An 18,656-nucleotide genomic window follows, 5' to 3' on the forward strand; every position below is an offset into this window, starting at 1 on the left:
AATGTTTCTCTAGTTAACACAATCTGATTCATGATCATTTATTTCATGACGAGTTCCGGATGTCCGTGTGAGGTTCGGCCTGTCGTAATTTAAATACAATTTCCTTCTGTTCCGTTCAACAAATTATTTCAGAATTACTTCTTAGATTATGACTAAGTATATAGTTCCTTTAAGTGTGATGTTCTGAAGTATAGTTTACTCTTAATATTGCGAATAAATCAATGTTATTCTGCTAATTGGTAACTTTATCGGGTATTTTTGTTGTTTTGGTTGGACTTGGCGAGTAACCAGCAATCGAATAGTAGTTTAGTCATTCGTGGGAACCCGAAACAGTCTATCCTGTAGTGCCTCGCTCTTACTCATTTTGTGAACGGATTTACTCTCCTCTTGAAAAATGGACGACGATGACCCAGAGTAAGAGATATTGAATGAAGTTTATACTATATGGGGTACATACGTTCCTATTTTGAAGATGGGTGTTGCCAAATAGGCGTTATTCTTTGTTTGGACCAGCAAAAACAAAGCGGGATTTACGAGAACGCAAGTGTGGGGTGGGCGATGACTTTTATCTTATCTGTGGTAGATGACGTGATCTTAGAAAAGGAACGTGACAGGTTGCAACAGCCATATGTAATATCCATTGGCTTTAGAGTCGAATGAATCAATGTTCAATAAAAGCAATCAAGGTATTAAAATTTCACGCTGTCCGAGACTGAGGTTACGGGTTACCGTCTAGTTTAGGGTCATAGTCCTGAGCCTGGATATCGAAGACCCTCTGCCATATTTCAGTATTTTAGTAGACTGTCATGAAAGGAAGTTAATGAATTAACAGCTTGGACACCTGAACAGACTTCATGATGGGTGATGAGTCTGATGACGGGTAGAGTAGTCTTAACCCTTCCATACATTGAGATCTGTATAGGCAAACTTTTCATTATGAAGCCCAAAAGAATCTCTAAGATAGAGCAGAATGTCATATAACATATTTACAAGCTACATTCAAATATAACAATTATGGAATGTTATACAATATTTAATATGAGATCAGGATCCAATGCCAAGGCAAAGATGTAGGGCGAATGTTCATGAAGTTAAGGAAATCCTCAATTTAAATAACAGTCCATAAACTTACTATGTGGTTATTATCCCTAACGGTATTAAAAGGTCTGCGCCTCAACCTGGATGTTATTGGTTGTACGTCATTACCTCTCGGCATAAAACTTTTAATCATTGTCTCATAAATTATAAATTAACTCTTAAAAATTTCCAAGGCAAAACCTTGGATCTCAACCCATATCCTCATGACATAATGAATGTCTTACATTCATGATGAACAATGCAGTTCAAAATTTTCCTGGGGAAGAATCGATAGCTGAAGAGTCATGACCTAATTACATTGCTTTCAATTATTTGTTTATGATGGAATCTACATAAGAAGGACCCTGACAACAAGGTAATCTCTTGTCTTGGTCGATTGGAACTATTTTCGCTGTCGCCATTAAAAAAAATTCCTAGCCAACAATGAATAAATTACAAAGCTAGCAACTGAGATAGAATATTATTATATAATTCTTCATTATTATGACTGATGATTTCTTGGGGAAATTTATCTAGATCATCCCCCTAATATTGAAGGATGGCATAACCTGACCTAACTTCTTGCCTATAGCTCCTTTTGCTATCAAAGTCAAATTGACATGCAGTTTACAGTGGATACAACAGTAATCCCAATAATGTAACAGGTTATTTAGATCTTTTTACAGAAAATGAAAAAAACCGAGCTAGCTTGGTTAATAGAATACTGTAGCAGAGAAAGTGTAAATGTTTGCTAAATTTTCAGAAACCAGTCAATGAGTTTAGCATTTAGATTTAAGAGAATTGGTTCAACATTTCAGAATTATTAAAAAATTCTCATCCTGTTTTAATATTTTTAGTATGTATAAGTTTTTCTATGAAACGGAAGACCTAAAATTGGGCTCCATATCAGTTTACTTAAACTGCACTTGTAAGTAATATAAATAATTACAGGGGATTAGCCCAGGTTTAGTGTTGCCTGTGCTGTGAAAACATGCTAAGTGTTGTATTTCAAGCGCCATCACTGTATATATGGAGCATGTATATTTTTATTGTTTGGTTATAAAGCAGAAGCATCTGTATTTTGATAAAGTACAGTAATTGTGAAGCCATATAGGCCAGTTAGCAGTAGCTGAACATTTCCAGATTTTCTTATAAGCATTTTTATTAATAGAAACACTACAGTACAACGCATGGTATTCTGGAATTTTGTATTGACAGATTTATTATCTCAATGGCAGTACCATTATTATTTACTTACTTGTTTACTTGTTTTGGGTTTAAATCCAACCCTCCACTGAAGTCGAGTGAACTACTTCTCGGGCGGGTCCATATCAAATTTCTAATGAAACATTTTCATTATAACTTATACAATTCTTTGATAGTAGCATCTTCCAAATCACATGATCTTGTGAAAAGTAAAGTCTTTAGTTTCTTCTTAAATTCAATTGCTCCTTTTAGGTCCTTCATTTCAGTTGGCAGTTTATTATAATGTCTAGGCGCACAGTAGCTAAAAGCCCTTTCACCAAATTTACTATTTGTTCTTGGTTCAGATAGCCTATGTTTGTCACTCATGTGTCTTATGTTAACATTTGTTTCTAGTTCTAGTTTGTTCAGGCATTCTTAGATATTTTGGTTCAATTTGGTTCAGTATCTTAAACGTTAGTAAGAGTAGCTTGTATTCAATTCTCGCCTCATGGTCTTGGTGTAGCTCTTTTATCAATCGGTTAAATGAGAGGTAGGGAGAGGATATATACCTGTGTTACTCCTAATTTCCTAAATAAACGACCATTGGCTTTGTCATGTTCATCTATGATTTTTTTTTTTTTTTTTATCAAATATTTCATTCCTTTTCAATGTGGAGAACGACTTCATAGACCAGTCACAGCCCATTTCTTGCCAGAAATAAGTATCTTTACTGGTATGTCCACCTCTTGGCACTGGTACAAGTTATGCTAGCTCATGTTTGGTTGTGTTGAAATGAGTTGCTAGATATGGTTAGTTTTTTACCATGAGTATTTTAGGATGTGGTATAAAAAATGGTAGCCAATCATAATGTAAGATAGTGCGAATGTCTGTCTATGTTTAGTTTTTTTCTACATTATTCAGTACATTATTTTTTCCTATTCTTAGAGCTAGTGCTTTATTTTTTTCTTCTAACTTAATCAATTAATTTGGCTTTATTAGTGATTTAGTCAGCATTTTGCATTTCGCATCTAAAACTATATTACTATTTACGAGACAAAAAGGTACCCGCCCCCAATACAAAAAAAAAATGAACCCAATTTCACAATTTTTTTTAAAACTGATTGTTGTCATGGTATTATAATACAATTTTTTCTACATCTTTTCATTTACTCAGGAGTGGTGATATGTAAACAGTTCCAATCTTTACATTAACCACATATTTTAATTTTCATATTTGATAGTTTTACATATCTTGCAAGACCTATTGCCAAATGGTAAACATTCAGTAGGCTATGACACCTTACAGTAAGTTTCAATCATTTTTAACATATCTCTTTAACTTCTCTGTTACCAAGCAAAATTTGTAACTGAAGCACTATTATCCTCAAAATTAAACAAAGAAGACAAAGCAGGTGATGTTTGATACCGAACAGTACTTGTTGTCTGCAGTATTTACATTTCAAGTGAGATTTTTCCGTTACAAAGACATTCCGATTTAATTGGCTGTGTTGCCTTGCTGCCTAGATGAAAGTAAAGGTTATGGGGTGAGCAACCACGAGTCTTATACCATCCAGAGTCGCCCAATGTAAGGGTATGAGGGTTATATATTTGTGCCATTTTTAGGCTATTTAATTTATTCTCTATTTATTTCCTTATTTCCTTTCCTCATTGGGCTATTTTTCCCTGTTGGAGCCCCTGAGCTTATAGCATCTTGCTTTTCCAACTAGGGTTGTAGCTTGGATAGTAATGATAATAATAATAATTTGTGGTAATTGGTAAATTTTAATTTTTATATATATAATGTAGCAATTGATATATTGTGCATTGGATACTATTTTGGTTTTATTTGCCATGGCTATGAAGCCTTGATCGTTTGTAATAACCTTTGATGCAGTATGTATGGAATACTATCAGCAGCTTCTTCAGGCTGAGGTAAGTATCATATTTTATGTAAATAGTAAGTCACAGAAAGGTACAGTGCAGTACTATCTGTTCTGAAGTGGAAGGTACGGTAAGTAGCCTAACTACAATGTTGTCCAAAGTTATTTCTTTTATGAACAATTAGTTTTCTAAATCATAGAGTTGAAGCTGTTGTATTAATTTTTTTTTATAGCAATTGCATTATATATGTATGCCCAAGTGAAGTATCAATTACTGTATACCATTATGAAGAGAGATCTTGTTACCATACAGTTCATGTACTTTGTTATAAGGCTAAACTTCAAGTACTGTGCTTCAGAATAAATGTGTTTTGACTTTTTTACATTATCAAATTTTATTTCAGCCTTTGGTAGAATGTTGTTTTTTTAATTTGAGTTATTTGTGTATTTACTTAGCCTGTTATCAATTTTAAGAGATTAAGATTTGTGCTTTTCTCTCTTGCAGACGAACAGCCCCACCCAGTCGACCAGAGAACCAACGGATATGCAGTGTCCCATCGTCGACGCTCGGTCCTTCCCTTCCCACGGCTGCTGTCAGTCGACAACATGCCCACCCTCAATCAGTGTCTCAACCTGCCCATTCACAAACTGTACCTCTAGCCCCACCAACCACCTCTGCTATGACTTCAGCAACCACAAAACCACACACCCTCTCCAGAAGCATGTCTCGGAAGGAGCAGGTCAAAGCGTAAGTACAGTGCTGAGTTTTTTTTTTCGGATTTTGGAAAGGCCATGTAAGGTCAAGATGCCACTGACAGAGTATAGCAGTAGTTTCCTCTCTTTAGTTCATATTATTTTCTTTAATATTAGTTAGAATTATGAATAACATTGCTTTGTAGAATAATTTGGAACCTTAGTTAGACATCAAATAATTTTATTATTTATTTCTTTTTAACAATAGTTTATATCTTGTTTGCTGAGTTTTTCTTCTGACTTAATTTCTCTACAGAAATTTATTTGAAACTTTTCAAATTAAGTTCAGTGAATTTACAGTGCATGTCATTCAATTTTTGTTTTTACTAGATTATATGGGACTTAAAATACAGTACCTGTCAATTACTTAACAAGAAATTTCTTCATCATTTTAATCTAGGGCAGCAGACCAGTCCCAAAAGTAAGTTTCCCCACATTTTGATTTTCCCCCTCTGCATTGAAGTTCTGCCTGCATTTCCCTGGTGCAGTGTTTTATTAACATCCTGGTCTTGTTAATGCTTGATCAATGTTTAGTTTTCCCATGGAAGTTTCATTCTAATTTGGGATATTTGCATTGCCAGTATCTCCGTTTCTACACAATATAGACCGTCGTCATTTGATAGGAGAATGACTTCAGCAAAGTTGGAAAGGCCATCTAAGCTTTTAATGAGGTGGTAGCTGGTAGTTGGAGGGTAGGTCCCATCCAGTCACTGGATCTTAGAAATATTTCTAAGTGTCCCCATCTGGTTGTTTTAATCTTTTGCCTTTTCTTTTGAATAACTCGCAATAAATGTTCTTGTTGACAGTTGTGTTTGAGGGATATTAATGAAAGAACCAGGATATGCAGTGTTTCTTGATTACTTAGTGTTACAGTTATCTGTGCTTCCTATATTATCGAACATACCTGTTTCTGTGAGACAGCATGTCGTTTGCAGTTTTATCCCACTTGTGTGTGGCCTTACAACTATGATGACAAGGAAGTTGGTTTTTCTTTGGCCATCACAGTGCTCCATCAGGAGGCTATCAAGGCAGTGCGGCTTCAAAGGCTCCTCTATGTCAGTGCTGTTTATGTACCTCACCAAGGCTGCCAAACTAGAGGAAGATACCACTCTGTTTAAGGGGGCCAGCTGGTATGCCAATATATGGGCGTATAGGAACAAAAACACAAAATTCTGAAAAAAATTCACTGAGCTTAAATGGCAATGGAGAATGCGTATACGAAATAGTTTGTCAAAATTCGTCTTACTCATAGTTACAGGGTAATTAGTAAAATTAACTCGATAAACTAAAACATTGTTCCCTACAAGAAAATGCAGTATTTCTTCTGTTATCGTAAATTTTGATAATTATTGCTTTTAATATAAAACAAATTGTAAGCAATGGCATCTGTATAGATTCCACGAGTCACAAGACGATGTATTACACGGTAATTTCACCCTTCAGTCCTCAGTCCTAGCACAAACCTCATAGAGAGTACACGTTTGAGTTTGACATCTGACATTCACTTTTTTTTTAATTTTCTCGGTTTCGGCAAGAACTTCATCATGCCAAAGCGTAATAGACAATTTCAACATCTTGCTATCATAAGGAAGAAGAAAACTTGCTCTAATAAGAGTTCAGAAGTGGTTGATATTGGCAAAATTAGCAGAGTTAGTGAAGGAGAGAGATGATGAAGAGCGACTGTCTCGCCTAAGGAAGCAAGATATTGAGCAGAGGGATCTTCATTAATGATTAAATTATAATAAATAACTGTTTTGGTTTATTAATATCCAAAAAGTAACGTAAAATTCATAATAATCATGATTTATTAATATTGTCCTTGTAAAAATACAAAGAAAAACTTTGAATGCTGTATCTCAAAACTATACTTTATTTCATATTTTTTTTCTCAACTTTCATTTAATTGGAGATCTAAATCAGGTGTATATAGGGTATTAATCCCATGTCTTAATATTAATTATTAAGGGAGGAGATGCCATTTGAATAACACTAATTTTCAGGATAAATTACCCTGGCGTCGCTAAACCTAAGGTCAGGGGCAAAAATCCTATGCTGTTCAGAGATGTCCTAAGTGACCTTATTAAGTGGTATGACTGTCAAAGTCCTGTCCTTGAAAAATGGCATTAGTCGGCCGACCCCCGTAAAGTACCTGCTGAAAAGTATGGGGGATCAAGAGACGGGAACCTTCTTTCCCTGCCTCTTAGGGGTCTGAACTGGACGTTCTCATGGCTAGGTCTCCTAGGAAGGGTACAAGGAAAGTATCATTGTCACCTGTGAAGAAGAGGAAAGCAGGATATGTCCGAACCTCGGGTTGTAACTAATTCAGGGAGAGGAAGACTCTAACGATTTGAGTTTCTCAGTTGAACCAGTTTGGGTTCGGGATTTTCCGCTTCCCCCCGAGGTACCGGTAGATCTATCCATTTTCTGGTGGCGGCATCATATTTGGATACTTTTTTAATCGGAGCCTCCCTCAGTATGTGTGGTATGCCTTTAGCCAGATCTCAGGTTCAACAGCTCGAACCCTTTCTCTTTTGGAGGATCAGCCTGGGCTCAGGAGTAGCTTTGAATGTTTTCCCTTCTCCAGGAACTTGAGCCTTTTTTGCGGAGTCTGTTGAGTCCTCAGGTCTCTAGTGGAGCCTGCTGAACCCTTGACTGGGCATCAAGTAGGATCTGACCACTAGACTATTCGTGGCCCTCGCCACTTCAGTATACATACCACAGTACTTAACATTTGTCACAGGTCATTCTCAACAGAGGAAGGCTTTCCTCCCCTTTGATCCGGAGGTTCTGTGTAATATCCAGGTTGTAGACTGACACGCCACTTCATTTCAAGTCCGTCTCCATCTCTTTACAATTGTGGTTTAGGATGACACACTTCTGTCCTGTGAGGACATGGCAATGATTCTTAGGGAGATGCTTATCCAACATTAGTACAGCACTGGAGAACCATCTCGGTTGAAGTGTGTGCGGTCAAAGACATCGGATTTACCCTAACCGTAGGGAAGAACCTGTTAGTGGCACTAGTCCTGAAGGTAAGATGTATTATGACAGACTACATTAGCTGCCCACTACCAATGGGAGGTTACCCTTGGGTCCCTTGATAACCTTATCCTTGGTGCTGAGGTAGCTACTCGTCATTTCAGTTGCAAACCTATATCTCTCAGTGGAGAGGAAGCATCTCTTCTATGATAGCAGTTGCAACGTAGCTCTAGAAGGAAAGGTAAGAATGTCTTGCCGTTTCTCTTCCTTTCTCCCCTTTTTTTGTGTGGGGCAGTTATTTTGTCGTATGCTTGACAGACTGCTAGATGCGGGACAGCTTCAGGACAAAGTAAGTTTTCTTTACAGAAATGTTTTGTATTGAAGTGTCTCCCCCCACCCTCTTAGATGAGGGGGAGGAGGAATGTATGCACACCCATTTCTCATAATCACCTTACATTCAAACAACTTATCTTTATAGATATGGGGTCTTCCACCATCCCCTAACACACTCCTGGTAGGGACCTAACCTAACAACCTGCATCATCTTCAGACTAGAGTTGTTAAGAGGTTGGCAGGACCCAATCACTTTCGCTCCTCCACGAGGCCAAAGTGTGTTGACATACATCAGGTTTGTTAACAAACCAGTTTCGTTGTAGGGACTCCTTCCTCGTGAGAATGAGTACCCTATTAAAGGGTGAGGATTTGTATTAGTGTCGGAACAAATCACAAGTCTTTTAAAGTACGGTAACTAATGTTTTTCGTAACTATTCAATCCTACGTCTTTTAGGTTGCACTGGCCACCTCAACCACCCCGCTTGTGCTACATGTAGATCAAAGTGAGTTCGACTTACTAACGACGAGTACCTCGTTAAAAGTTTAAATAGTCATTCCAGCTTTGCCAGAGTCTAACAGTACTTCTATTAAAGGACTCAAGTTTCTATAGTTAGGAAAAATACAAATTACCTTAATATTGTGATTTTTGGAGCTTTTGAAGTGGATTACGTACTTGCAACTTATTCCTATTTATGATGATCAGTATAATCTCTGTAGTACTACCTATAGTTAGTATATCAAGATTTATTTTATAGTCCTCTAAAATTCAGACCTACCATTGCTCATGAATATTCAGGATTTGGTGTGTAAGATTGAATTGTTAGCTGCTTCAGTAATTGAGAGCATAGTAGTACGAGAAGTAACTAACATTACTGTACTATAAATTCAATGTTAATGATAATTGGAATTATTATCCTTGAAGTTGCAATAAAAATGCAATTGAGTAACATTATTGAGCTGTTGTCTATGAGGCACAACTGTGATTGTCATGGTCCTGTAGTTTTCACAAATAGATACTCTCGCTGTGCTGAATGTCTTTCCTGGCCATAGTGCTGAGCTGTTGGGCCCAAATTCCATAATCAATCAATCAAACAATCAGTATATACAGTCTCTCTCTCTCTCTCTCTCTCTCTCTCTCTCTCTCTCCTCTCTCTCTCTCTCTCTCTCTCTCCTCTCTCTCCTCTCTCTCTCTCTCTCGTAATTTTATATTTGTTTCTATGCATATACAAACCTTTCTACCTTTAAAATAGGGAATGTCTTCAGCGGGACTGGAACAACCATTAAATTCATTAAAGGGTTAGTTAATGACTGGTGGTGAGGATGTACATGTAGCCCCACTTTCTTCCCTGTCAAAACCTCTTCGATACACTATTGCGTCATATCCAAAGGCTTGATTGGTGTGTTTTTTGCCTTTTGTGAATTGTGGAAATTAAGCAGGTATTTTGTAAATTGGGGGAAAGGGTTTGTGCTGCAATCGATTTATGGCACGACGGGTTTGTAGAGGGCATGATTGTTCGCAATCTTCCCCATATGGCCTCTCGTTAAGGGGCAAGCTTGTTCTTTGTCTTTGAGGAGAAAAAAAAGGTTATGTCTTCTCTTATGCATCCTTGGCAACACCCAAGGTAATGCCCAAGATACTGTACATACAGTACTTTACTCATCGAGTTCGTCAGTCACTGAAGCTTTTATGTCCTTGTGGGAGTATGTTTCAGGAGCAGGGAAAACTCTGCTCTGTATCAGCGATTTTTCATGGTCCAGTGATGTATGCGTTTCTCCCTGAGATCACCGCACACCAGCATATGCTGAAAGCTCTCCCATAGCTGTGCAGACTGCTGCTGACGAATTTAACCCTGTACTTTCTAGTTCAGGAATGGAGGTAGAGGGGGACACTGATGTTGGCATTCCACCTCCAAACACAGATTGAAATGTCAGAGCATGCTGATAAACAGAAGCATCATGTCTTTTCATCAGATGATGATAACAGCAACCTCAGAAAGGTAGTGCTATCATTTCTGTCCAAGACAGTACTTCCAGCTCGACATAGGCAGTCTTTTCGGCCACCTTTTCTTAGGTCGCAGCAGCTGTGTAGTCAACAGAAGACACTAAACATCGTGTGGAAAATGCAAACAGCATTTCTATTCTTTCAAGTGTTCCAAAACTTTTGATGACTCGCTTGGTAGTGTTGATGATCGACAACAGCACTGTGGTAGGTTACGTCAACAAACGGGCATGGTTTTGTTCCTTTTTACAAGTTGACGAAGCAGTTGTAAAACTGAGCGGTATACCACACTGTTGAGTCATCAGGCAGGATGAATATACTAGCAGACAAGCTCACTTGCCAGAGGTAGGTTGTAGGATCAGTGTGTTTCCTACATGCTTGTGTGATGGGAAAGCTCCTTGCCTTCTATTTAAGGGAGTAAACCCACAAGTCCTTTGACACTATTCCTGACCTTGTGGTGGCTGCTCAAGTAATTGTGTACCCAGCCTAGCTCCCACATAAAACAGAAAGCATCTTGTCTATGGTATCATGTCAGTGTAAGTCAAGATGGAAGGTAGAATAACAGGCTAATCTGTTTCTTCCATTCCCCTAACCTAAGGATGAAGTGATTGTACAGATACATTGTTGATGGTAAATTTCACTACTAACCAATATTCATATGAGACTCCCATAATGTGGGGGTAGGTGATGGAATGATTACCAGATCTATTGGTCATCATACACCAGATACTTCATTCCAAACTGGTTGTATCCATCTGGGGAGGAGGATTCCTTCATTGATCAAATATCAGCTATATAACAAGTGCAATTAGCCTCTGTCAGCCTACTAATTCCTATGATGGAGCAGAGAGGAAGTTCTTGGGATTTCCTCCCACCCGTAAGCGAGTCTCCCTATTTTAAAGGACAAAAGGTTTGTATACTTGTACGAATCATTGAGATATTTAAGAACTATGATCTCTAATACAGGATCTTTAGAATTTTAGTTTAATGAAAGATTAAAAAAAGCAAAACAGACAATGGCTTGGTTAAGTAAAATTCGGAATTAAAATCGCATGAAATTACATGTGAAAATCAGGCTACATATCAGTTTAGTGTGATCGTTGTTACTCTATGGACATGAGTCATGGTATAACAATGAAACTATCCAACAGATTTTGTAGATTTGAGAACAAGCCCTCAGCAGAATGTTGTGAGTTAAATAGCAGGACAGGATTAGAAATAAAAAAAATAAGAGATTACTCTAGTGCCATATGTAGATGAGATCATGGTGAGGGGTAGATAGAGATAGGTTGGGCATGCTCTTTGCACTCCCCAAGAGAGATTAGTTCACCAAACATTCAACTAAGCTCCACAAGGCACTAGAAGAGTTGGAAGACCCAGGCCTACATAGCTGAGAACTATGAAAGCGTAAAGTAGGAGATGATGAATGAAGAAGTGTTGATTTAAAAGCTCAAGATAGACAACTGGCGAAATCTAGCAGAGGCCCTTTGCTTTAATAGGCGTAGGATGAGATGATGATGATGAGGAACAAGTACAGTTAAACATTTGAAAAGTAACCTTTTTATATATATATATATATATATATATATAAGCTGTACAAAGCTAGTCCTTCAAATTTAATCTTCCACACCTCAATCACTCCTCTCAGTCCTAAACTGAAGGTCAAAAGAAAATGTCTTTGACAGGAAAGTAAGCACGTTGATCACCTGTCATTATCTGCCTCGTTAACAAATTCGGTGGTCGTTCTAGCTCAAACAAAGACATTCCCTATTTTAAAGGATTCGTGTTTTGTCCTAGCTAGGAGCTTTTGAATTTGGTTATATTTCTTTAATATATTTATTTCAAAGGAAGTTTTCTATAATATTATTAACTTGCTTGTGTTATACTAATGTTAAGTAACCTTATCAGCAGTATGTATACAGTAGTACAATGCTTTTCTTTTGGTGACTACCCCTCACATGTTTAGATTGAATGTTTTGTTATAACAGTTATGGTATTTGGAAGTTTCAAAAAATATTTTTGTTTTTGTTTGTAAGGATTTGCAATGCTTGGATTTATTTGTCCAGTGGAAATGAGTGAAATTAAATAATTCAGTACTAATTGTGCAAGATTTTTTTCTTACTAACATTTCATAATTTATATTTTATTTTATACTGTATATTCTAAAATTGGAAAATTCATTATTCACAGTAGTTTTTGCTATTTATAAGGTACGCCTCAACTGCAACGTTAATGGATGTATGTTATTTAAAAGTTAAAGTTTGCTTTGGTAGTGTACCATTGGTACATACAGTACTGTTGTAGAATTTTATTGTAAGTTGGTATGTACTTAAAAAAAATTTTATTTGAAGTGGTTTGTTTTTATAATTGTATGCACAAAATTAAGTCATTTTATATTGATTGGTGAATTACTTTCAAGTAGAAATGGTATTCATAGCAAGAATATCATTGGTCAACAACATTTTATAGTACCGAACAACCAATTTATAACTGTTATTATTTTAGAAAGATATGTTTAAGGTAATTTCTAAGTATTTTACAGTATTATAAATCCTATCTTCTCAAAAAGATTTGTATTGAGTACTTTTTTAAGGGGGGGACACATTTATTTTTTATCTAATAAAGATAAATTAATACAGTAGTACAATTATGTATACTTAGAATTCTTCCGACTGGAAATAATTTCTAAATATTTTATCTTCTCAAAAAGATATGTATTGAGTACTTTTTTGGGGGGGACACATTTATTTTTTATCTAATAAAAATAAATTAATACAGTAGTACAATTATGTATACTTAGAATTCTTCCGACTGGAAATATTTTCAACGAACATTGGCCCTCCACAGGTACATGAAGAAGGAAACGCGAGAGTTCTTTGGATTAGATGATAGTTCTGAGGAAAGTCAGCGGCTGCGATGGCAAGAAAAGCGAAAGCGCCTGGCCAGTCGCAGGTATGGCCAGCTCAAGGACCAGCCCAGCACTACCCACCACCCACAGTCTTTCACCAATGACTTCCATGCCTTACCAGAGGTTAGTCATCAGGTTCATAGTTTTGAAAACTGATATGCTTTTAACCCTTTTACCCCCAAAGGATGTACTGGTACGTTTCACAAAACTCATCCCTTTACCCCCATGGACGTACCGGTACGTCCTTGCAAAAAAATGCTATAAAAATTTTTTTTTCATGTTTTTGATGATTTTTTGATAAAATTCAGGCATTTTCCAAGAGAATGAGACCAACCTGGCCTCTCTATGACAAAAATTAAGCCTGTTAGAGCAATTTAAAAAAAATATACTGCAAAATGTGCTGGGAAAAAAATAACCCCCTGGGGGTTAAGGGTTGGAATTTTCCAAAGAGCCCAGGGGTAAAAGGGTTAATTGGTTGGAAAGTACTGCATCTGCTTTCATTTGAGCAGAAAATAAAGCCTTAGCATTAAATTCTATAATGGTTGATTTATTTCTGCTATAGTAGCAGTAATAGATTTTTTATTAATTCATTATGTAACTTATGAAAATGTCTGTGGTAAGTGACATGGCTAATTCAATGCCAGATCCTAATGTGGATGAGTCATTTGTGTGTATATTAATGTACAGTACTTTTAATATAAGATTGTGCCACTTGCATTGAAATATTCTCTCTCTCTCTCTCTCTCTCTCTCTCTCTCTCTCTCTCTCTCTCTCTCTCTCTCTCTCTCTCTCTCTTCTATTTTATATATCATTAAAAGTTTATCTTTTATTTTGACCACTTCAAAATTTAGACCTTATTGGCTGTCAAACAACTGCAATATTGATGATTTTTAGTATGTTATAAGGACTGAGAAGTTGGTATGAATTGGGTTTTAGATCTTTCTTATTTTTGTTTTAAACAGAACATTGTTTTGGAACTCACCGACTTGAGAAATTCACATTGGGACAACATGAAAGAATGCAAAATTTGGTAGCAAAAGCTTTTATAGTGAAATGTGTAACTTAAGGATAGAATTATCGTTAATGACTTGAACTCTCTTTATTACTGATGTATTTATACTTTATGGGATATATGTTTCATCTGACTACACATATTGGCAATTGAATGATGAAGAATATAGCCCTAAAACTGTCAGAAGGGAGCTATACAATACTGAAGTTGCCTTACATTAGAAAATGTTTCTTTAATTTCTTATGGAAAATTTTCCTTTACCTTTGCATAGTGTTTTCTTAAGATCAGTCAGTGCTTGTCAATGCTTATAATACCCAATACTACATATTAAGGATTAACAACCATTTATAAATCTCAAAACCTCTACCGAGGCTGAGTAAATCGGGCATGGTATTGCTTGATGGAGACACAATCATTGATTCAGTTTTACACGATCATTACTTGAATATTGGTAATAGTGAAACCAGAGAACAGTATACTGTGTATATATTTACAGTTCATGCTAGAATGTGCACCAGGATGTGATTCTAAATTTTTATTGTATGTTGGTTAAGAGCTTTTGTTTCCCATAGCCAAGTTATTCATGATATAGTTGAATATAGATGCAGTGTGTGAAGCATTAAGATTAAAGGTATACGAGAAAAGCCAGTTTGAAATTTGAGGGTTTATGTAATTTGGAAAAGTACTGCATTCTGTTAGTGTAAAAAAAGAATGTTGCATAGAATACATGTTATGATTACTGGCCAAGTTCAAGACATTTCGATAATCAAATAGGGCATTGTCTTGAATAATTGTGTCGAGTACTGTAGTCTATAGAATATAAACAACAATGAGTTTTAATGTTTAAGAATTAACTTTATTTTTATTATTATAATTGCTTCTTATTTTTCTTTAGTCTTCATTTTGAGTATTCAAATGTTATTGATTGGTAAATGACATGATTTATCAACTTGAGTATGATACATAGTCGTATAATGATATATTCATCCTTCAGTCATGTTAATAAATTCCGGAAATTTATATGAACGTTTCCTTGGCTGGAATTCAAATTTGCTACGTGGAGAGTGGGAGCCAAGCTCCAAAAGATCAAAAGATAGTGATGCATCCACTCGACATCAAAGAGCAGAAAGTAAGGACTTGAGTGTGGATGGGACTCATGCCTTTAAGCTCTTGTACAAGGGTGTACAGTCCTGTTTCTTTTTTTTTTTTTTATAAGAGCGCAGTAACTTCATTTATGCTTGAAAGGAAAGGCTTACATAAATTATGATATATTTTTAAACTTTGTATTGCCATTACAAAAATTCTAGTTTATTTTTGGGCTTTGATTTTCCAATGGTATTCACCTGACAGTCAAATTGTAATATCCCAAGATATTAGTATCCATACAAATAGTATTAATGTTGTATTTAAAATTTTTTGGGAGAGCATAGAGCAAAAGAATATAAAATTGCATTTTTTATCAGTTTTTTTGCAAAATCAGACTGGCTGCACATCAACAAAATTACTCTTGTTGCAATTGTGGAGCTGTACTAAATCACTTAACAAAGGTTTCAAAACTCTTCCAAAGAAGCCTGTGTGAGGACTTTTTTTAAATCGCTTGATACTTTAATAACATTACTACAAAGCATTATGAAAGAAAGCTTTTTTTATGAACTGTATTTTAGTCTAAATAAATGAAAATACTGTACATTTTTAAAGTTACTCCAGTACTGTACTTGTTTCTAAAGAAAAATATGTAAATGACAAGCTTAAAGTCATGGTAATGAAAGTAGCAAGTTTCTAGACCTAAGGAAATATTTCCTTAGTGATGGTTTGTTTCCCCTTGAAGAAAAAATTTAAAGAGAAATAATGACACTCACCGACTAAACGTTGCCATTTGAAAGCTATGGAGTATCAAAAATTTTTTTAGTAGAATAACTTTAGTGTGTAGTGGTTCTCAGGTCAAATTCCAGTATTTCATGATTCTTCACAGTATCTTTGGGAAAAGGTTTTAATCTTTCCTCAAAATTAGGCATTTATTATTCATTTTATTGTTTAACGTGAAATCTAGCAAGTAGAATTTTATTCATCTTTGAATAAGGTTTTTCATGTTTAGAATATATATATAAAACAGGAGGAATTGTATAGATTGAATTTTTGAATAATTGATAAATTTTTATGCATATTTCTAGGCATAAGATTTAAAAAAATTGAATAAGATATTTTAATTATTTATTTTGAATATTAAAGTAAGAGCCCTAACAAAAAGAGCAAATAGAAACATATGAGGACTTTTAGTGGTTTGGGGTAAAGAATTAGCTTTAGAATGATGATAAACTTTTGGACTAGAACTCTGGGTTTGTCCAGGAAGCAGGGTGGAAAAGTTGAGGTAAACTTAGAAACTTTGGTTTCCAAGTGCTGTAAACATTCTTTTATTGACATTGTGAAATTTTTCAATAAAATCAGCTTTTAGGTTTAGATTTTTAGCTCTTTTGACACCAGAGGTGAAGTTGTAACAAAATTTATGTGATTAATATAATTTTAAAACCAGTGTATGGCGCTCTCTCTCTCTCTCTCTCTCTCTCTCTCTCTCTCTCTCTCTCTCTCTCTCTCCTCTCTCTCTCTCTTCTCTCTCTCTCTCTCCTCTCTCTCTCTCTATACATAAACATGAGCTAATACAAAGCACAGTAATTAATCGTATTGGTTTGTTGCTATTTCAGAAACCTTGGGTTATAATTTTTCTTTGCAAACATAAATGCACAAAGTTAGATTTGAAGGGGAGATGGGGTTCATCATATCTCTCAAGTGGAGGAAGTAATTGGACATTTCGGCCCAGTGGTGGTCCGTTGAATAAATTATGATGATATGGGATAAAATGTTTTGTGTCTTGAACATTGTGAAGATTATATATATACAGTATATATTTTTATGGGGTATGATGTCGATCAAAGAGTTTTCTTAGAAATTAGTTATTCATAAGACAAACAATAAGAATTCAGAAAGTGATCACTTTACTCACTCACTGAGGTTGTCAAATTATTAACTTTTGGGGGAAAACTAGAAAAATACAGTGATTAATATTCTGTACAATATTTCAATAAATAAATCTTAATAGAATTTTTGTAACTTATTTTATAAATGCTTGAAAATTAAAGAGGAAAAAGAGAGTATGAGGAAAGAAAGGGAGAAAGAGAGAGAGGGCAGGAGAATAATCAATACACTCAGGTACTTTGAAACCCTGAGTCTCCACCCTCCACTTCTACTGCTTGCTGCTCTCCATTGTTACATACTTTCCAGGCCAGCATTCTTTATAGTTTGTGCATCGGTATTAAGAGGAATAAAGTAGTAATTCTCTTTGATTATTTGGCTTCTGTTGGTGTAAATGAAGGAAGTTTCTAATTGCCTGACCTATCTTCTATACAACACATGCTTGAATCACTTTCAGGTGAAATTTTTACAGGACAACTAACACTGCTATTAATTATCATCTTTTATGTTGCTATGGGGGAGCAGTTACATTTTATTGAAGTTGTTGGCAATTGAAACAATGTACAATAAACATCGAAATTGTGTTTCCATTGGTGGCTGTGTATCATTTTCAACAAAAAGAAAATGTTCTTTACTCTTGGTAGCACTGTGTTTCAACATTTAAAGTTGATGTTACATACTCTTTTCAAGCTCCCAGACCCTGTGAATTTATTTGAGACTATTTTGTCTTCCTTTTCACATTCTTGTAACCTTTTTCTGCCTCTAAAATGCACCCTCGGTAATAATCTCATAGAATCTTTTATGCCACACCCTTCCTATACTCGTTCTTCCCTGCACCTGTTCCTGGTTTCATCTCAAGAGAGGGATACAGTTTTTCTGTTTTTGTATGTATTTGTTTTGCTTTTTCTCTCTCCTCATTTTCTTTGGTGTAACTCTACCTGAAAATTTAAATTACACTGACTTTCCAGCCAAAAAGGACCTAGCTTCAAATAATGTGAGAGATATTCACTATCTATACCATTGATTGATAACTATGCTTTCCTCTTATCTAGCATAAAGACCAATGAGATGGCCAGCTCTGTACCATTTTTTAGCTCAGGTAGGAAGAAAACAGATAAGAGAAAATGTTGCGTTTAACAATAAAGAAAATGATACGCAAACTGCCTCTTAGTAGAAAAAGTAATTAGTTGGGTTAAACAGAAGCAGAAAGCACTTGGCAGTAGATGAAAAAAAGTTTTGCTGTAATGCTCGGAAAGAGAGGGCTGTTGGTGGGGTGGGAAGTTACAGGATTACTGTGCAGGCAGTGAGGATTGAAAAATTGGTAAGGACATTGATTACACAAAATGCCTTGGATTCAATCACTTCTAATTGAAGAAAAAGGTGATGCATTCCAAGTAAGCAAACGGTAATCCAAGTATGGACAAGGAAGCAAAAAACTTAGCTTTATTAATAAGGATGAAGAAAAGAAACATAATTAGTTTGAATTATTTTTTTATTAAAGTTACTGCTAGAATTTGATAGACAAATTTTTGTTGGTGAAAATTTCCATGAAGAATTTAATTT

The 18,656-nt window shown here is 35.6% G+C and overlaps 1 protein-coding gene across 4 annotated transcripts in view; it reads left to right on the plus strand.

Moving 5' to 3' along the window:
• Positions 1-288: 288 nt before the first annotated feature.
• LOC137660274 (inactive rhomboid protein 1-like) overlaps positions 289-18,656 on the plus strand; it is a 42,770-nt gene continuing 24,402 nt past the window's right edge. For 2 of the 4 annotated variants that reach the window (XM_068395042.1, XM_068395044.1), the window contains exons 1-4: positions 289-414; positions 4,648-4,890; positions 5,296-5,316; positions 13,054-13,237. In XM_068395042.1, the coding sequence (XP_068251143.1) occupies positions 395-414; positions 4,648-4,890; positions 5,296-5,316; positions 13,054-13,237 (468 nt within the window). In that variant the 5' untranslated portion in view covers positions 289-394. The remainder of the gene's footprint in view (positions 415-4,647; positions 4,891-5,295; positions 5,317-13,053; positions 13,238-18,656) is intronic. The other 2 variants (XM_068395043.1, XM_068395045.1) reach the window with 1 other exon arrangement.

This window comes from Palaemon carinicauda, chromosome 20 (assembly GCF_036898095.1).
Source record: "Palaemon carinicauda isolate YSFRI2023 chromosome 20, ASM3689809v2, whole genome shotgun sequence".
NCBI classification, from domain to species: Eukaryota; Metazoa; Arthropoda; class Malacostraca; order Decapoda; family Palaemonidae; genus Palaemon; species Palaemon carinicauda.